This window comes from Dicentrarchus labrax, unplaced genomic scaffold (genome assembly GCF_905237075.1).
Source record: "Dicentrarchus labrax unplaced genomic scaffold, dlabrax2021, whole genome shotgun sequence".
In the NCBI taxonomy this organism is placed as follows: domain Eukaryota; kingdom Metazoa; phylum Chordata; class Actinopteri; family Moronidae; genus Dicentrarchus; species Dicentrarchus labrax.
In genome coordinates this window covers 15,300,519-15,321,913 of record NW_026136705.1, presented here as the reverse complement: position 1 = coordinate 15,321,913, position 21,395 = coordinate 15,300,519, and the positions used below count along the sequence as shown (strand labels likewise).

General features: G+C 41.9%; 1 protein-coding gene across 1 annotated transcript; it reads right to left on the bottom strand.

Moving 5' to 3' along the window:
• On the bottom strand, positions 1-16,776 carry zmp:0000001168 (signal-induced proliferation-associated 1-like protein 1). The gene is made up of 16 exons (XM_051402196.1): positions 16,281-16,776; positions 15,670-16,212; positions 14,714-14,838; positions 14,429-14,617; positions 13,377-13,551; positions 12,948-13,051; positions 11,547-11,704; positions 10,587-11,193; positions 10,230-10,504; positions 9,020-9,448; positions 7,929-8,055; positions 7,702-7,825; positions 6,434-6,532; positions 5,705-5,774; positions 4,396-4,474; positions 1-3,025 (listed from the first exon to the last, which is right to left on the bottom strand). The coding sequence occupies exons 1-16, from the start codon at positions 16,774-16,776 to the stop codon at positions 2,882-2,884; spliced, it is 3,744 nt and encodes a 1,247-aa protein (XP_051258156.1). The 3' UTR covers positions 1-2,881.
• Between the last annotated feature and the right edge of the window lie 4,619 nt (positions 16,777-21,395).

Sequence of the window (21,395 nt, the reverse complement as noted above, 5' to 3'; positions counted from 1 at the left end):
TTGGATTTTCTGAGACAATTTATTTTTTTAATATTTAAATACCAAAATAATCATCCCTTAGAGGAAGCATACGCCATTCAACACATTCATTTCAACTTAAACTCGATTTCGATGCATCATCAGTCATTTTAAGCACCTTTTTCCTTTTAATTCACTTTTAAAAATCATATATTTGTCGGTTTGCTTCTGTGAACAATCGGTGGTACTCATTGAGCTTCAGTGATTCTTCAGACCAACAACACACACCTATTAATATTATCTGTTCTTTCGGATCATGACTTTTCCTCGCGTGGCGGATGAAAGACCAGATGTTGTGATGGTCTCTTAGAAAATCCTTCATCTGTCACAAAAAAAAAAAAACCTCAGTAAGTGCAACCAAAGACAAAGAAATGAGGTCACTATGCTGGGTTAACATACATTACATTTTCAGGTAGGCACAAAGTCAGAGAAATAAGCCTTCACATAACACCAGTATGACCAGTTTGACCATCCATTCTGAAAGAGGAGTTTCACTCATTAAGGCGTACCTAATGGTGTTTTAAGACCTTATTAAATATGTAAGAGCTATAGCTGAAATAGCTCAAAACTAGAATGATAATAAGAGTCACATTAAGCAAGATTTGCAGATTTTTTTTTTTCTTGTCATGTCATTGTTGGTTTTCTACAAAAGAAACTTAAATTTATAACCAAGCCCACCTTTCCTTTCTGCCCTATTTCACATTTTTCGAGACTTCCCTCTAGTTTAAACAGCTACAAGAAAATCCACATTTGCATGATTAATAAGTTACATTTTTATACATACACACATACAGAGGGGAGCTTGGAAGTTGCTTGGCACATTCTCATGCTTGACCAACCTCCTACAATCTAAAATAACTATACAAGACACAGTAAAACAGGTCTTCTCACACCAATTTTTCCCTGTTCAGTCACGAGGCTTCAGCATGTACAGGAGATGAAACAGGAGCCTGCATGGCCACGATTAACACTTGTCTGCATAATCATCCTGCAAAAGGAGGGCATACACAACCCAATGCACTAAGTAACATGGAACAGTTCAGCTGTACATACAGTATCTTCACATACTGATAAAGTTTAGATTCATAATTTAATCTGAATATACTGTATCTTAATATGCTGGTACCAGGTATTCACAGTGACTCTAAAATAAAATTACAAGAGGAAGTTTGTACAAGAAAACAAGAGAGTCTGAGTGACTGGCGAACGTTTGGCATCCCTTTTTGTCAGAGTTTCTTTTTTTAGTTTGTGGTTGAGTCAGTTTGATTTCGGCGGGATTCGGGAGAGCTGCCTGGGCTTTTTCTGTTGGCACTGAGGAGAAGAAGTCCTAACTCCTCTGTTTGTTTATTGGCGCCGTCAGCAGGGGACACAAAAAGGTGAGGTAAGGTGGTGTCAGGGGGATGAGATCTTATCCACCTTCATATGATGGGCAAGACATAACCTGGGCAGACTAAATAAAGTACAATATGTGCCCTGTCCAGTGCTGATATCACAAAAAAAAAAAGTGCAAGAACGACACTTAAACACACACAAACACACATCAGGGTGGAATGGTAAGATTTCACCTATTGTCCTTACCGCTACCACTCATAAGCCATACTAAACAATTACCCAAAATAGTCACTGTAGACATCCGCCAAACACAAAACATATTTAAATACAATATTCTGTATTTCACTATTAGTTCAAGGTGTTTTATTCAGACACCTAAAGCTATTTTGCCAGCTGAAAGAAAAGCTGCCTTTTGGCATTTTGTGGTTCAGGCCAGCAGGAGGAGATCTTCTACAGTATGGCTGCTACAATAGTGAGGTTAGAAGAAAACAGCTACAGGCTATCATGGAAGGAAGCTGAAGCAGTTCTTTCCTGCCATTGTCTGTGTCTTCAGGAGAGGTATGACCCTTTTCGGCATCTCTTTAATATTGTTTTCACACATACTTCGAGGAGGAACAAGCATGCTCAGTTCATTTTTTTGGGACATTTCCAGTTTATGTCCTTTTCATTTATGGGTTGTTGTTTGTTTTTTTTAAATCTCTCCCTAAAAACTCCAGAATTTCTTAAATACAGTACTACTGAGAAGTGAAGAGGACAGAGAGTGATGTCCTTACGTAACAGACCCTGCTCTGAAGCGAGTCACTTAGCATCACTACATGTTTTGAAGAAGAAGGCGGCCTACAGGCTTGTTGTTGTCACGTTCCCTTTTTTTTTTCTCGTTGTGTTTTGTTTCAAGGCCTTCCACACTCATCAGCGCCAGGCAGAACCACACTCAGACATTGCAACTACACGTCTGGCAGAGAGGATAGCAATACTACTGTTCACATATATTATTGGTGATATATATATACACTTTTGGTCATTTCAGATAAGACACCACCAAACATGCTATACAGTGTCTCTCAGTCTTAATTGCCACTTTTTATGCAAGTGCTATTCAGCCCAGCTTGTCAAGTATTTGAAGCAAGGTACAGTAAGAGATGCACACATACAGACGCACACGCACGCTCACACCCACACATATGCTGTATCATACACACCAAGAGAAGCACTCTGGCATAGCACACCAATACAGCAGCCTGAGAGCTGCACATTGGTCAGTCTATGAAGGGATACTGAAAATGTCTTTTTTTTTTTCTTTTGTATGAGTTGATTTGCATACTCCCTCACCAACCGGCAGGTCCAGGATTCAGGACTGAGACTGTGGTAATACACAGATTGAAGAGGATACGTGTGTGTGTGTGTGTGTGTGTGTGTGTGTCTGGTTTTGCAAATATGTACGAACAAAATAAGTGTACTGAGCGTACAAGCACAAGTACGATTTGCATCTTTCTTTCTGCTGATTTGTGTGTTTGTGTGTGCAGTGGTGAAGCTAACAGGGCTTGTTGACGTTGCACAGCAGCTCGGTGACTTTGATGAGGCGAGCCACTGTGCTCTGCGACTCCTCCTGCAGCCGCTGGTTGTTCTGCCTGAGGCTCTGCACCTCGGCCTGCAGCACCGCCTTGTCCTCTTTCTCCTGAAAGACATCGGCACACAACAAAACAAAAGCCGTCGCTCAGATCGCTGTGGCAGGAACGGGAGGGGAGCGACAGGTACAGCGGTGGCTTTAAGGAAACTAGTGGGCACACATAAACAAAGATCTTGAAATAAAACAACACAGACAGTGTAGAGAAGCACATCTCACTGCAGTGCAGGAAAAAGAAACAATTAGTCACTGAACGGTTCATTTCTTTGACAGAAAATGAGAGTTCAGAATCTAAATGACAGTCTCAGTGCCTGGGTTTTCAGGCTGCTGGTCAGAGTACAATGAATCATTATTTTCATTGTTTTCAATAATCGTTTAACTATAAAATGTCAAATAATAGTGAAAAATGCCCATAACAATTGCCCAGAGCCCAAGGTAGCGTCTTTAAGTAGCTTGTTCTGTTTGACCAACAGCCCAAAACCCAAAGATATTCAATAAGCTGTCAAATAAAAAAGAGAAAATAAGCAACTTTTCACACTTTAGAAGCTGGAACCAGAGAATGTTTCATGTTTTCTTCATAAAGTACATAAACAATTAACCATTTATCAAAACTGATGCTGATTAATTTTCAGTTTTTTAATTGTTTGAGCACTAAATTAGTATCGTATCATTACTCTTAATGGTTCATAGACTAAATATTTGATTAGAAAAATATTTATTAGATGAATCAGTCATGAAAATAGTATAGTTGTAGTCCTAAAAATAAATAGAAAACGTTCCATATAAGTGGGGAATAATATGTTTATATAATATTTTGTACACACAGAGACACATACACTATTGACCAAAAATCCTCAACACAAGGTCCTCTCCTCTCATCTGCTGAGGAAGGACATGAGATGTGGTTGAAAGCTTTGGAAAGAGTGGACCTTGTGTTGAGAATGGTTTTTTTGTCAAGTGGCCGAGGTCGAGAATAAGCCTTTGAAGTCATCACATACAGTATTCTTTGACATCTACATGAAAAATAAACATAGCAACATTATGGAAAGAGAAAAGTACTGGAAAATATTGATAATAGCATTGAAGGACTCATAAATACATTTTTAAAAACTATGATAGTGGATTATTCAAAGAATCTGAAAATGTTACTGTACAAATTTACAACAAAATTATGAATAAATAAACTTTCTGAGTGTCTTTGTATTTAATGCATCTACGTTGAGTCAGCTGTGACTTGAGATGGTCGGATGGACTAGGAGGATTTGTACAAATAAACAAGAGGCTGCATCAGAAAATACAGATGATCTCGCTCCGGCGACTGAAGCTAAACAATTTAAATATTTGTTCCTACCTGCTGACTCTCCAGTGGAGCTCAATGAGAATAATATTACAGAGAAAAAGATTCATGAAAGTCAAAGCACCTTTTGCAGGTCATCCTGCAGCTTCCTCAGCATGCCTTCCAGCTGCGATACCTTCTCTTCTAGGTGGCCTGGAGAGTCACTGCAACAAAGAGACGCAGTGACACTTTGTCAAAAGCAATTACAATTTTCACAGTTTGCGATCAGAAAACATAAAGCAGGAATAGAAACCGAGGATCAAAATGGTTTAGATTTACATGCATTAAACAACAAGATGGATATCTTCACTGATCTATAAAAAGGTTTTTCTAGTGTTTCTTCTGTCTGTTATAACGCTGCACGTTATCTTACACAGAGTGAACTTTTCAATTTGCTTGATTGGCTGTGGAGCCGTCCGTCACTGTGGCAGCCTCAGAGCTCAAGACTGCTGCCTTTGATGAAACCTGTAATACTTAGAGATGGATTTACAGAATTTGCTACGGCTGACAAGCAGACCCATTCTGAGCAAGTATAGTCATCCCATGATGCACTTCATTTGACTGCAGTGATAACTTAATGGCTACGCCCTACAGTGCGAAGCACAGAACTCCTGATGATGTGAAAATCATGATAATACTTTTAAAGGAAAGAACATGGGATCATTTAATGAAGCATGGTCCCATGCTTCATTAAATGATTCGGGCCTAGTAGTGTATTGTGTAAGTGATAATGTGATAATTATTGCAATTTGCATGTTCAGTCTCATAAACACACACTAACAAGAAGTGATGCAGTACAATATATGGAGTATACTGTACTAATGTGTTTTTTAAGCATTTTGCATGCCAGCTGGAACCAAATCTTATGGTGAAATAGTCATCAATGCTGACCTCTACAGTATGTGGGTGGACATAAACTGCGCCTGTAAATACGAGAGACTTGAACCGAAGAAAAGCTTTATGTTGACGTTTGCTTATTTTCTAAGTGACTCACTTTGCCAATATTTTATGTGTTCAAACACGGCATAGAGGAGAAAAATAAGGTGACCAAGGGCTTTGAAAAAGTATAAAAGTAAAATAAAATGGATTATGGAGTGGGAGTTTTACAGAAAGATGACAATGACAGTGAGTCAGACACACTGTGTGTGTGTGAGAGCATCTGCATCATGCACATAAGTGCATCACTGAGTCAGCAAGAGGGCTCTCTTTATGGGGGAGAGAAGCCATTGCATTGACTCAAACAGTTGGATGTAGCCGACAAAGTCTAAATAATTGAGAGAGAATGAAGAAGTAGATGTAGAATAAAGGAATGTGTGCAATTCAGACAAAACAAGACTAACCACAGAGATATTGAACTGTCTGCTTCACCCTCTATGTACCGTGTAGCAACCCACCTTTCCTTAGAGTCTTTCAGCTTGCCGTCTGTCTGGTCTCCTGCTTGGGAGGGGTCTGCGGCTTTACGGTCTGTGGTAAGGAAAATGATTGCCATTTAAAATAGCCATACACACAACAATCACAAGTAGAGATGAGGGAGACAAAGATTGGAGATGTACTCTGTCTCTTAGTACCGAACATGGAGTCGTTTAAACACCTCTAAAAGCACCTTTTCTTCATATAGAGTGCAGATCCGTTGGAAAATTCCTCTCTGTTTTGTTTTTCTCCAATATAGATTATATGACCAAAAGTATGTGGACACCTGGAACCATATGTTATTACTGCTCTAACAGCCTGCAGTCTGCAAGATTTTATTCCCCTTCAGTCACAAGAGCATCAGAGAGGTCGGACACTGGTGTTGGGTGATGAGGCCCGGTTCACAGTCGGTGTTCCAGCTCATCCCGAAGGTGTTGGATGGGGCTCTGTGGCCACAAAGCTGGAAGCACACTATTGTCTAAAATATCACTGTCTGGTGTAGCAGGTGTCAACATACTTTTGGTCACATAGTGTAAATGTCAGCAAACATTACGGTTACTTTTACACAAAAACTTAGTGTCTATCTAACTTGAATATTAAGACTGTGGAGATAAACACAGGGAGAAAAATCCATATACCTCTTGGTATTTGACTGTGCTACATCATTTTATGTTCACACTAAGTAAGGGGTGCATGAATAATTAGTTCCTCACCCTCTCGTGACAAAGCCTCCAGGATGCTGCGGCAGGCGGTGGCCAGGTCAGCGATGGACTGCCACTCCTCCTCAGTCGAATCTGTCGTCTCTGAGAGAACTGAGAGAAAGAGGTCTAGATTTACAATCTAGCAGGTTTTTTTTAATGAAACATATCTTAATGTAGCAGGTATAATGTAGATGGGACAATTGTACAGGAGAACAGTGGGAGTGCAGACCTTTAAGGAGCTGTTCTACAGTAACAAAGAGCCACCACTGGGGGATGCTGCTGTGTTAATGCTGGTCAGATTCAGGGGCAGAATATAGACAACAAGGAGGAAGTGTTATGACGTACGCCTGCAGGTTTCACTGAATTTAATTATGTTTCTCACTTTGTAGGGTCTTTTTGACACCAATTCAGATAGATACAGTAGATGAGAGACAATGAGCTAAATATCATTTGAATGAAGTTATTAAATGCAAATTTGATAAAAAATGTTTTAAAAATGACATTCAAGATGCTACAATATTTCCTTTCTGAGATCTGCTAAGGCCTTGAATTTCATCTTTTAGTTTAAAAAGTTGGGATGCACTTTAACGATCTGCAGACTTCCTGTGAAAGAATGTAATATAAAACAATCAGAGGCTGTAGAGACTGCCCCCACAAAAATCAGAAGAATCTGATGAGAGGATGAGCAAGTTTGCTCTTACAGCAGCTAAATGATGAGTCTCATAGTCTCAGCGGAGGCAGAGCAGATGGTGTAAGAGGGGCTCCTTGATTTGGGGCTGCCTAAAACTCCACCCCTCCCACTACCCATCTGTCCCCCTTTTATCCCAGCCCTGGCAGGGGGTGGCAGCAGAGCAGGGGTGATATTAGATTAGCAGAATAGGGGGCAGCGTGGATGAAAGAGGAGGGACAAAGGGGATGCAGTGGGGAGCAGAGGGAGGATAATGAAGAGAGGGGTTTAAGGCGGAAAAAATCTGGAAAAAAGGAATTAAATCAGGCAGAGATGATTTGCAAACATGTGTAATTGTTCCATTTTGGCATCATTTGAGCAGTCGTGTCAGCTGTTGTGTCTGAGAGGGGAGCTTTGTTTTGAGTACAAAATCGGGTCAGTAATATCTCTGTGTGCTCTTTGTCTCCTAATTCATTCATTCATTTTTTTAATTTTACATGCAGCTACCATTCCTTTTGTTGGAGGGATCATAAATATATAAATATATTATAAATATTATATGCATTTCATTGTCTAATTAAAAAAACATCAGCAGGAATAGGGAAGTACTTACTCTTGGTGATGGAGTTATGAAGGCTGAGGGCTCGTGAATTCCTTTCAGCTCGGTCTACGCATGAAAGCCGGGAAGACGAGTCACTTGCCGAAGCTTTGTCATCGCCAAACTCAGCCTCCATGAACTGAAGACACAGAGATAGAGACAGAGGGGAAACGACACTGTCAGAGAGGGGACTGAGCACTGTGGAGAAAACACTCCGATGTCCTTTCGTCTCAGTCTGTCACCTGTTCGTCCTCCAGGGGAACCTTGGGTTTGACAGCCAGGATCAGATCAGGTGTGGCGTCTCTCAGCTCGCCAACGTTCTCATAGATGTGCCGTCCCCCCTTCAGCCCCACGTTGTCGTACACGTGCCTGTCCGCCAGCCAGGGAGAGAGAGATGTGATGGTGGTGGTGGGGGGGTAAAACACAAAGCAAATCTGCTGTTGATGCTTCGTGACATTTTTTATCCAATCTAGAGGTCAAAACTGAAACTGGAGCACTTAGACAAGTAATCTCCAGGATGGCTTAGATTTTGGCCTGATTGATGTTTGCGATCCTGCACTCACAAAATCATCTATCAGAAATATCATATCTGATGCGGTTGTGGTCAGATTGTTCAGTTCTGCTTTGCGTGAAAATAAAAAGCAGTCAAATTCATTTTAGTAGAGTTGTAGAGTTTAATATTATCCTCATGAATATTTCTTTTACAATTTCCTCTTCAAGCTGCTTTTTAGTTCTCAGGGGGAAAACCCACCAGTGTGTTTAAAATGCATTGTCAGGCAGATACATACATGTCCTGCTGTGTTTCTTTTGATACTGAAAAGGATACCGAAGTATTGTTTAATGGAAACAAATATGCTTTCTTGTTGGCATTTACTTGACTTGTTGTCAGCTATTATGATCTGAAAGAGAAACACTTTTTACTACTAAATCTACTGTGAGTCCATCCAAATAGTGTACTGTACTGAGTTTTAAAAAAGGCTTTTAATCTGTAAAGGAAACATCTAAGTGAATTTTTTAATGTGAAAAATAATCTTAAAACTTTTGCATTAAGTTAACACACTTCAGTGCTGCAGAGTGACACACTGCTTAGTGTCCTGCTCTGCCCTGCGCCTTGTCCTTTGCAGGAAAAGTGACGCACTGACTGAGATTAAATTGTGATGAGTCAGCTTCAGTTTGAGGATATTTTCAGCCATGTTGGATGATTTAAGAGCCCCTCTTACCTCCCACTTTGCAGATGTAACTACGAAGATTTTAACATCATCTAAAGCAGCAATTCTTGTTATTATCTATTTCACTATAATGCCTTTCCGTAACACGCATATGTCAGTCTCACCCATCACACGTATCCGTGTAGGACGGCTGTCTCTCCAAAGAGCAGCTGCGTGTGAGCTGCGAGGCGCTGCCCTCCTGGCTCTGGTTGGCTGGTTGGTCCTGCAGAGAAGTGGCCCGTAACAAAGGTAAGCTGGGCGGTGTGAGGAACGAGCTGTGACTTCTTTCACTTTGCCCTTTATCACACGACTGCCCTTCGCCCTCTTCGGCCTCCACCTGCACCTCCATTATATCCGCTTCATTGACCCCACCCGTCTTCAGCTTGTCCTCCACTTCCTCCTCCTCCACCACCTCCTCCTCCTCCTCCTCCTCCTCCTCCTCTTCTTCCCCCTCTTCTTCCCTCTCGTCCAGAACCCAGGCCTCTCCAGACTGATCCTCGCCAGGCTTACACTCCGCATCCTTGATGGCTTTCTGGTACAGTTCAGAGAAACTTCTGCAGAAAATGAAACAACAACATGCTTAGCTCTCTTTTCCGTTCTGCTTTTCATTGCACTGTTGAGTAATTAATTAATCTAGAAGCCAAAAACAAAGACAGGAAAAAAAGGGCTATATTTGTCTTTCTATTATATTCCTTTGAAATCATTGAGCTACCACTTCCTGTGAAGAATTGTTACATCTTTGTGACAATGAGTTCTTTCTTTCTTTGTCACAGAACAAGCATTTCAGAAATATAAATAAACGGGGGGTGGTGGTGGGGGAGTATCTCTGTAGATGCTTCTGCTGCCAGCTTTGAAATGTTGCTCTAAAGTTCACGGCTGCAGCCGTGTCCAGTTTAATACTGTCTTTTTTACTTATTTTAACAAGTCTGTCCACAGCTGTTTCTGCCCCCTCAGCTGAATGGGAAGTGTGCTGGTAACAGTGGGACAGCCTGTGCCAGAGTGATTAGAGATCATTAGAGGGATTGATTGGTTGTTAGCCAGCTGGTGTGACACTGACTGCAGGCCGTCATCAACAGCAGAGTGAGCTGTGACCCCAGAGTAGCACCTCTCTTGTTTTTTCTGACTTGTCCCACTAACCCCTCCTTCTTATTTACTGTCAACCTCTCTCTAACCCCCCTCACTGGGACTACTCTTCACTTTCTGGAGCATGCTTTATACCCATGAGTTCTCCAGTCTCACCCTGTGTCTGCTGCTGACCCAAACATGCCCTTGTTAGTGCTCTCTCTCTCTCTCTTTCCCTCTCCTCCTCCTCATCCTATCTGCAGCCTCACCCACCTGCGTGGCTTGCCGTTCTCATCCGGTGGGATGACAGTGATGTGGATCTTGTGTGCAGTGCGGAGCAGCCTGGTCCTCTCCTCAGGACTCAGGTGAACCAGAGAGTGTCCGCACAGCCGCACCACACGAGCCCACAGCTGCAGGCCTCCGCTCTCAGCGTAACAGAACCTCTGCAGCTCCGTCACAAAGCCCTCCTCGTTCATCAGGAAGCCGGGCTGGCCGACTCCGTCACGCAGGGGGGTGACCTCAAAAGCCTCACAGCCCCGGGTAACCAGCTGCAGGTGAGAAGAATATGAATGAATCAGAAAGGCATTAAGCACCCATGGTAAAATATCAAAACCGGACACAAACACCCACCTCTAGCCTCTGCACCACCTCTCGTATATCCTCTGCCTGGTTCTCCGTCACACTGATGGACACCGACTCCCCTCGCTCATAGAATATATCCAAGCAGGGCCCCCCCTCCTTAGTCTCTGTCAATGCCTTCCAGCCGATAACATCTCGACAAGAGCAGTTAAACACCACCCTGCGTGTGCACCTCTCAATGAGCACCACCGACTCAGCCGACACCCCGAGCAGGCAGGGGAGCCTGTGCTCTCTCACCTCCCCTTCATATCCGCCGCTGACCATCACAGCCCACACCAGCGCCCCCGCGCTGTGCAGCTCGGCACCTTTGGCGCCCTTCAGCTTGTCTTTGCGCTTGCCTCCCAGAGACAGCAGGGGGAACTTGGTGGAGGAGTCAATGGGTGTGGTGGTCACATAGTTCTCGGCCAGGTCCTTCAGGTATTCCTGCCGTGTGCGTGTGGCCATGGAGCGGAACTTCTCAGACTTCTCCGCAGCGTTTTCAGCATTCACTGCCTTCGCTAGGAGGAAGTCTCTGAAGGCAGGTGAGCGAGGGAATCGGGCACCTCTAGGGAACAGTGGTCCAAATAATGGCATGTCTTTCGAGCGTGTCACAGCCACCCTGAGAGGGAGAGAGGACAAGAGGAATGACAGAGTGAGAGAGATGGTACCGAAGAGACATTTGATCTATGTCTTGTTTCCAGTTCTTGAGTGTTGTGTAGTACTCTCCGGAATTACAAACGTTTGCACTGAATCTGTTGCAGCAGCACACAGATTTGTGCTTTGAGCTGCCCATAACTACTATAATACGAATGTGTAAGAGTGCACATAGTAACACCCTTCTTTACATGGATGTCCCATTTCCTGGGACTGGCTGGTCACAAATTTATTGCCTTGGGAGATTTCAACCTGAGGAGGAGGTTGAAAAGATGTGTTTATTTTGAACAGAGTGTAACAGATGGGATCAAGTCAGACCTGTAATAGGTGTTGTCAGTGCAGGGCTCATGAACCTGAACGATGATGAAGACATGTTGGAAATGGGAGCGGATAGACTTTGGAGTGAAGGGCAGGGCGCCTGGCTCCTGGAACACGATTGTCACGATGTCGTTACCGATGTGTCGCTTCCTCAGCAACTGACAAAGCAAAACAGACACACAGAAATGTATTAAACAAGCAGAGCCAAGTTATTAGGTTAAGACCTCACTGGAACCGTTTGATATGCTTTATATCTCAACAATCTACAATAAAGGTTTTAAGAAGCTGCAATAGAAAAGACTTTTACTGAGCAAAATAGGTCAAGTAGGGATGTTCACATGAACTGAAATTATTATTATCTTATTTTACTATCAACCCATTTAAATGGTTCTATTTTAATATTTTCTATGTGTATGGTACTGATGTAATTTTGTTGTTGAATGCAATGGGGTTTTGTTACTACATTATTGACTGTATGTAGTGTATGTGTAAACTTGCTGTGTTATTTATACGTAGCTCTTTGAATATAGACCACAGGAGGAGTAATGGGGATCCAATTAAACAAATCATTTAAATAAAAATCAAAGGTGTTAACTGAAAAAAAGACTTAGTAGTTCTGAATCAAATCAGATCAAATCCATGTATTCATAAAGCACATTTAAAAACAACCCTTGTTGAACAAAGTGCTCAAGTCAAGTAAGATAAAATAACTATTCTTTAAAAAAACCTTGCATGGCCATGACCATGCTGTTGCTATCTTTGTTAGCAAAACTCAGTACAAAAAAATACTGTATTTGGGAGACTACAGATTCTTGAAACTTTAAGTTCATTGATTAAGCATCAGGGAACTTTTTTATGACTTGAAAAAAAAAACTTCCTTAAAAAAAAACTAGAACTGAAACTAGATTTAAGAAGCACACAATCGAGACAGAATAAAAAGTAAATAAAAACTACCAAATCCCAAGCTGTTGGTTACCACCAAATAGTGGGCAGTTTAAAGACATACATCAGGGCTTTGTCACTACCATGTGTTGTTTTATTAAACCTTTAATATATATTAGTATGACATGTCCAGTTTCTTTGTGAAAGCAAACAGGCTTAAACTACACACTGCACATAAAGGACTGACAGTCAGCTGAACACGATGGCTGCCTTAGAGGCGGCAGTGAATACCTTCATGGTGGGAGTGAACACTGGGGGGCAGGATTTTTATGTCATGCTTGTTGCGGGGTACAGAAGCCTTTTCTAAAGCTCTTACCAAAGCATGACAGTCTGAACAGAGCTGGGTAACAAACGTTGTAGCAAGACTGGTGCAATTACTTTAGAAATAGAGGTTAAACATTTGAGGAAATGGAAATCATATGTCACATCTCTGTTGAAACATACATGGCTTTATTTTACCTGCTGTGTGTTGTTGGCTGTGTAGGGCAGCATAGTGGACACATGAAACATAATCTCATAGTCCTGGTAGCGCGTGTAGAGGGAATGTGTCCCAGTTGAGTCCGCTACAAAAGCAAAAGACACACAGAAACACACAGATCACACAAAGAGATTTAACAAAATCAGTCAAAGTCTGAATGAAAGACTAAACTGTCACAGTCAGGGTGAAATCTGTCCCATTTGCTGTTCTCTGCGGCTCACTGAAGGGAAAACAGCTCGGAGATAATCAGCAGTGACTATGCTATTTTGCAGGCATTACTCAGATTACATGTGGCTAGATAGCAGTTATCTTGGGCTTTCAGTGGTGCACTGATGCCCTTCCGATAATGGTCCTGCGACAAGGTGAGATCCAGCCAATGGATCAGGGTGTGGCGTGTGTTTTCAGCTCACTCTTATTGTCCAGCTGAGCGCGGTATTTCTCCCAGCCCTTCAGGCGCACCCGCTCCCCGAGCAGATCCAGAAACTCCTCAAACGCCGGCCCCGAGCTCTCGTTGTTGTACATGTCTTCCTCTGAACTCTGCCCGGCCCGGCAGTACATCACCCCAACCTTTCGCTGGAAATTCAGCTGCATTAGAAGACAGAAAAGCACAGAGTTTATAATTATCCTAACCACACTATTATGTTAACTATTATGTGTATATTTATACCGTCTTTTTACGCTCCCAGCACTTTTCAGCTAATAGGGTTTCCTGATCATTTGACATCTTACTTTACAGTTCAAAGAGCTTGTTTGAAAAATGTCTATTAATCCCCTTCAGCTTGTACACCAGAGTTCAGGCTTCTATATGCTGTTGTTCAGTCCTTTTCTGAAGTAGTTAACCTCAAAGGTGGAGATGGAGGCTATCTGATGTAGGTAGGTTTAAATGTTTCGTAGCTTCTACAATGAAATGTCATAAAAAATAAAGTTTCTATTTAAGTGATAGGACTTAAATGTCCATGATATTTTTGGTTTTGAGTGTTTCTAAGCAACTTGTGGACAACACTCTGGGAATATGTGACAAAGAACTAAACATTTTAAATTATTAAATAAAAAAATATGCATAGATTAATCATTAATTTGAAATTAAAATGTATGTCTGTAAATAATTGCACAAACAATTTGGGACAACAAAAAATGGCAATCACTCCCAATAAAACAGTACACTAGGAAACGATGCAGACATACAGTATATTACAGACTCAAAAGTGAAGCAAAAGTGGTAGTGGTTCAGTAGTAGAGAGATGAATATATATATATATATGTACAGATACAGATATAATAACATCACTTTCACATCTAAACACTCCTGATTGATCACTGTAGACAGTAGGTGTAGACTTCATGTCAGTTTTCAGACACTCCAGTCAGACCTTTTTGCTGCTATTTGTATCCGATATCCTGAAAAGCCTTCTGTCTGACACTGGCAGTAGTCTTTAGTGTCAGCAGACGTAACCTTACTCACCCCCTGTTCATCCAGCTTCAGTAGGGTGTCCCGGACCTTCGGGGAGTTTGAAGCCAAGCGAAGGCAGTGCAGGTTCAGTTCAGGCATGATGAACTCCAGCAGCCTCTTGGGAGACAAGCCTCTGGGGGTCGTGTGACGAGCGGCAGAAGGCACTGACTCCTCAAAGATGGAACCACGCAGTGTCTTCATCTGAGGAGACGATTCACATTTATCACATCCAGTCGAATCAATTTTACACACACTGAACTTGAGGACAGCTTTGAGGAGAGAAAAGTGTAGGTTTACCTCTGTGGTGCGAAAGATGATTCTGTAATTGTACTGAGCTCCGCTGGATCCTTCTTTCTCCTCCCGACGGAAACTGATAGCCACTGGACCGAGGCGATCGTCCATGCCGAAGAAATTCTGGTGTTCTGTGATGACAATACAGTCACATACTATAAATATAACTTTGGAGAACGATAATAGAGGAGTTTAAAAAATATGATCCTCATAACGTACTGTACGAACATTATCAAGATATTTTAGATAATTATATTTTATTTTATAAAAAAGCAAGCTGTAGGCTACCCAGAGTTTTTCATATTTTCTCTGAACCGTGCCCTTTTCTGCAATACCACATCAAAACAACACTTTTATGGCAAATATAACAAAAAATAGCCACTATAACTTTGAATTAAAAAGTTGCTAAATGAATTGTTATTACACCCATCAAATGATGATTTTTATGTGAAAAATAAATAGTAGTATACAGTATAAAGGCAGGATTGTTGTCCTCTGCATATGGCCAAAGGACATCTTTATTACTCATGGCATACACAAAAGCTGTTTTTGTGATGTTTTCTTATGCATAACATTCACTAGAGAAGGCTGCAATAGAATATAAATCCAAGCTTAAAGTTAAAAGAGCCTCCGCTGCCCTCCCAAAAAAGTCAGACTACCGTCTCCCTTCAGGATAAAAAAAGAAAAAGTCCATGACCTTCCCCCCTTTCTGACCTCCTCCCTAATAATTATTGCACAGTCCCTAAATGATAAGATCAGAAATCTGAAAATGTTCACCCTGATAAAGACTTGCTCAGAGTTGAAGAGTGATTGTTAATCCATGATTGAATATCACCACAGAGTACTTACACATCTTATTAAGCTGGACAGTAATTGATTTTTATCCCTGTGATATTATTATCTCCACTGACTGGACATAAACAGAATCAGCAAAAATTAAAGTTGACTTGCACTGCACGTACCTTTCATGTAGAAATATTTGCGATAGTAATGGGCTCCGAGATCTGCATGCTCTATAAAGTAGTTGCTCTTGCCCTGTGTTTGGACGTGACTTTCTCTGGGCTCCTCCAGGACCGACACTGCATCGTTGGGGGTCCGCAGACTCGACCACCGCCTCCCTTGAGATTGACCCAGACCTACCTGCTCTTCTCCCCCCGTCTCATTGCGGAAGTGGGGGCAGCTGAGCAGGAGTTCATTGTCATTGCCATCACCCTCGTCCAGCAGCAGCGACTGCTCAGGGTCGTCTGCGTTCCCCCCACTGCCTCCCCCGCCCTGTGCAGGTGAGGACGGGGTGGCTTGGGAGAGGGGGCGCAGCTGGGAGGCGGCTGAAGCTCCTGAGGTGATATTCTTTTTCCGTCCAATACTGTCTCTGTTTGTGGCCGCCTCGGTGAGGTCAAAGAGGATGCTCTGAACATCGTAGTGGGCAAAGTTTCTCACCCAAGCTCCACCCCCAATGTTGTCATATGGACCTGGTTGAGGGATCTGGGGGGTACAGGTTTGGTCTTCTTACTTAGACCTTCAGGCTTCGGTGGTTTGGCAGGTTTTGGGGAGTCCCCTGTGGAAACAGACAAACCCCGAAAGAATCCATCAGGCTCTGGAGGGTTGCCCTGCAGTCCTAAAAGCAGGAAAGGGTCTTTGAAGCGGAGGGCATTTGGACTCAGGGGCCCCTGGTCATCTGTGCCCGGCTCCTGGACTTGACTCTGTCTCTCCAGTGAAGACAGGCTGCCATATTCCCTGTGTAGCAGCACACCTGAGTCCCCCTGAGCCCCCGCACCCACCTTCTCACCACCCACCCGAGCTGCTTTGCCACATGCCTTCCCGGAGGAGTCCAAGTCTCCTAAGGTTACGTCGCTGTTACTTCTCTGCATGATGTGGCCCCGGCCCACCGACCTCAAGGTCAGCCCCACACGGCTCGGAGTGAGGCTGTCCCCATCAGCTCCATCATCATCCCTCCTGGGCGGCCACTCCACGACACTGGCCTCCCGTTTGGGGTCAAAGTTGACAGTGGCAATAGGCGGCCGCATGTTCTGACGGCGAAACTTGCGGATGAAGAGGTCATCTGACTGCATGGTGCCTGAGAAACCGAGTCAAGTCGAACAATCTTTTCTCCACTCTGCTCCAGAACTTTCTGCTCTCCCAGTTAAAACTCTGTCCTGGTCTCTGTGGTGCTGGTGTAAAACGGGAGAACTGTGCACAGAGATGAAAAACCCCTCTGAGTGAAAGCAACAAATATAGTCCTCATTCACACCACCTAAGATGACTGAACTTTCTCAACCTTTGGGCTCTCATAGATGCCTCTGTGAGGTGCCACACTTTGTTTTCATGAGTCAACAAGTTCTTAAAGAGTGTAAATGAAGCAGATTGAGGAGAATATGCAGCTGTGTCTTGGTGCAGGGGTTCGTCCAGGTGTGCAGATGTGTGTTTTGGTGGTATTCCAGTTGCAGGGTGGTCCTTTCTGCGGAGTAAGGATGAGAGGATCATCACTGGAGCCCAACTCTCTGTCCTCTGTGTAGGAGAGGCTCTGTCTCTATCCACCCTTCTAACATGGCATCCATTCGTCTGAACTCTTCATTGCCTGCTACTTCCCGTTTTGGTCTGGTCCACTGGCCACCTGCAGAAAAAAAGAAGAAAAGAAAAATGTCTTTTTAACCTCTTCTTTACTATCATTCACCCACACTGCTGTTATCCTAATCGACTGATTTATATCTAACCCATAGCAGCTTGTCAGTTAGTACACAGAAACATTTTGAGGAGAAGAACGGCTTTGATAAACAAGTATTGAATTTCAACTATAAAGCAGCAAGCAGCTCTGACGTGTGTTTTATTGTTGAGTAATGCCTTGTACCTCTGTTTGCTTTCATTATTATTCTTTCCTTTACACACTTTCCGTTCCAAAGTTTCCCTAAATAGTTCCATAGCAGACTAAATGCTCACCACATCCACCCTGCATATGCTCACAATAGACAGTATTAACAGTGGGGAGGGGGCCTTCCTGGCTTACTGACAGTGTGCCAACATGCATGATAAGTAAGTGTAAACTTTCTCTCACCCTCACATTATGTTCACACACAAACTGACGCTGTTTTGTTGGTTTACACCTGCACTAGTATTAAAAGAATATATATAAATAACAACAGAAACATTGTTAATAACTACCAATACAGTATTTTGGAACAGCTGCTAAGACATTATTATTTTCACTAAGTCAATGAAAAGGTTAAGAGTTCTTTAAAGGTAACATCGTTGTGCTAAAGAGCACAAAGCAGTCTGCTTCCCATTTTGAAGTCCTAAAACTAATCATTGTTTTAAGATTTGACTGAAACTTACCAACAATGTGGATTTTGTTTCAAGTACAGATTAGCCAGTTTCTGTCTTCATTTGTCGGTAATGTCCTGTCCTTGACCAAACTAACATCAATCGACTCAAACTGCAACCTTTTGTTGCGCTCAGTAACCTATGAATCTTCTTCCTGTCTAGCTGTTTCACATGCATCTCCTCTCTCGTGCTTGCAGCCTAAAGAGCAGGTGCAGTGGTGCAGAGCTGCTACCAGAAAAGCTACACACACACACACACACACACACACACACACACCAACATAAAAATGCTGTAAAGTGAGGAAGTCACAAGAAATCTTTGTTTCTCTTGCTTGCCTGCTCTCACACTCTTCCTATTTCCTCGTAGTAAGTTAATATATCAGCAGATGTTTAAATTTGGCAGCAAAAATCCTTTAAAAAGGTGAAAAGAAGATATGGAAGTTGAGCAACTGTTCGATCAGAGGTTATCAGTAGTTTCAACGGGGTGTCAAAATATGCTAATGTGTGTTTACATGCACTTGTGTCATAGAAGACATTTGGTGACGCTGAAGGTGGTCAATGTCAGCAGGAAGTGTTGCTGACTGCAGATTCAGCCCGTTTCTCTTAAAGGTTTTTGTAAATACTGACGTGGATTATGTCGTCTCTTTAGAGGAGGCTTGTATTAGGCTTTCAGCATTGTCTTCTGTGCCTGTTTTCTCAGTATAGTCAAAAACACTGATGTTGGACACATGGTAGAGAACAACAGCCATGTTTCTGTTTTGAGCACAACATTTTTTTTTTATAAATTATATTTAAACTGTACTATTTTTATTATATTTCACACACGTTCTTTAAAATAACAACCACTTCAGCTGTCTGACACATAAATACTGTATTTCAAAGTTTTCATAGAACGGGAAAACATGAATATGCTGGAAGGACACAGTTTTCTCTGTGGCCTTACCCTGAGCTGATTTACCTCCCAACATGTCGAGGTTTTAACCATTTACATCAACAGTTATATGTATTTTAGTATGTTGGTGCAGCTCTGCTCATGCAATGCTCTGAAGGAAGCTGACGAAGATGATCCCTGAGCTCACTGACTCCCCTACAGAGCTTGAGACACACAGCCTTTGATGAAAATGAACATGATACGGGGAAAAAAATCCACATAAATCTAAATGCTAATACAAGAAGGGATTTGGAAAGTGGGTTAATTACTGGAAACAGGCAGGATGCACGTTTATGTATGCATGGCCATAGCCAGGATTTTAGAAATACTGAAGTCATGAGTCCAAATGCCCCTGGTGCAATCCTAATTAGTAAATCAAAATTTTTATCACATTTATCAGAATTAAATTGCATTTTCTGTCATTTTGAAGTGTGAAAGTCTTTGGAACGCCAGGAATGTATTTCTGGTGGAGATAGATTATAAATCGTCATTTTGTTTTATTTTATTGGCCTAGAATTGTCAAATTTAATAATGCTGACCCAGAATATGCCTCAAAATAATCATGTGCAATTTGTGTGTAATTATTTTACAATGTAAATTTCTCCTCAGATAATTTCATTCCACAAATTTCCAGAAACAATACATGACCTTTGTGTCAGTGTACATGCAGATAGATTGAATGCCAACTATTTATATAGAGGGTAGTGTTACAAATAGGTTGTGGTCATATATGATTTAACAATAGTAATATTGGATTATAAAATAACGTCTATGTGAACTACCTTGATTATGTCATATGCTTCAAATGATGCTGCAGAAGTCGAGTGATGAATTACATACAAAAATAATTACACACCTCTCATTTGGTCCAAGCTTCTCTCTCCCTGACAATTTAAGACATTAACGGCCATTTGACACAAGCACTGTTTCACATAGAGCAGCCTCTGTGCACCGACTGTATGGTGCCAGGGCTGCTGACATTAAAACCCTGCTCATGTTTCTGGGAACCTTCACATCTTCTCCAACATCATTATACCCATGGGCACAAATGATGTTTGTCTATCTGCAATCATTAGGTGCAGCATCATCTGCATGTTTCACAATGCCTTGAACAAGTGCGAGCAATCAATTCTCTCCGCTGTCTCAAAGTGGGAGTGTAGATTGTTGGCAGCAGGTTCTTTTTTTTGAAAATCGCAGATTGCCTTCATGTTGTTCCAACAACAAACTGAACTTCCAGGATCTGCCAGAAACACTCCTGGTCTCCACCAACACAGAGCGCGGGTTGAACTTGGACACTCATCACTCACCACCTATGTACAAATATATTCCTGGGCTTCTTAAGACCCCCAACTCATGAATCAGTCCTTGTTTCCATAGCAACCGATCTGGTGTCGCCCTCTTCCGATGTGGTATCCCGTCCATCAGTGCTTCATATGAACTGTAAATGCTGTTTGCTCAGCTCAGAGGGTGAAATGGTTCTACTTTTGTCAATCGGGCCCACAATGATGTGTGTAACAACAACAACAACAACAACAACAACAACAACAACAACAACAACAAGGCAGAAAAATAATCCTGCCACAATTTAACTGCCTGCTTTTTAACACAAGATGATGATGGTTTGACTGAATAACCTTTAGCAGTAATAGATAGAAGGTGATAGGTGATAATAGCTTAAAAGAACCAAAACCATTAAGAACTTAATCAGGAAACACATTAACACGTGTTTGTTTAGCCTCGCTAGCAATGGCTGTAAGGATTAGCATGCTCACACGCTAAGCGACGATGTTGAATATGATTGAACAATATACCTGCTTCGTATCAGCATGTTAGCATGCTGATGTTAGCATTTAGCTAAAAGCTCAGCCGTGTCACCAGTGTGGCTGTAAGTTAGTTTTGTTGGTGTATTAAACATGAAAACCTTTTTTCTTCCTTTTTGTGATTTTGGTCATTTATTCTACGCATACATTGTTTGTTATCTAGTTATTCAAGTTAAGTTTAAAACATTGTATCTAATATAGTTGTAATGTGCAGAATAAGCTTTTAGTTCCTGTGGCTCCTTAGTAGACTCCTGGGACCAATCAAAAAGAGGCAAAGTCTTTACACTCCTAAATGTTCTCAGTTGGTTTTTTTAGGTTCTTCATTGATTAGGACTGAAATGTAACCGGCTTTGAAGAGGAACCGCACAGAACTTGGATCACCAAGTTATTTGCATGATTCACATTTACATAATCTGTTTTTTTTAGCATCTCTCTAGTACAGCGTTATTACTTTTTATCTGTATTTAGGCCTACGACTATGTGAGGGTAATACACAAATTACTTTTGAATTAGAGTCAAGTACAGGAACAGAAACTAGTAGCCTATACTTGGTGGAAAGGAGAAAACATTTTAAAAACCAAAGCAAATGGATAGACTAATTTTCTTACCATTACTGGTACATG

Bases quoted from the DNA above. Each gene is read 5' to 3' on its own strand.
- zmp:0000001168 (XM_051402196.1), bottom strand. From the start codon at position 16,776: ATGCAGTCAGATGACCTCTTCATCCGCAAGTTTCGCCGTCAGAACATG. The intron at 11,194-11,546 runs GTCTGACTTGAT...TCTCCCTCTCAG, and splicing joins ACTGACAACACCTATTACAG to GGTGGCTGTGACACGCTCGA. The intron at 8,056-9,019 runs GTGAGACTGACA...GCTGGCGGACAG, and splicing joins TACACGGATACGTGTGATGG to GCACGTGTACGACAACGTGG.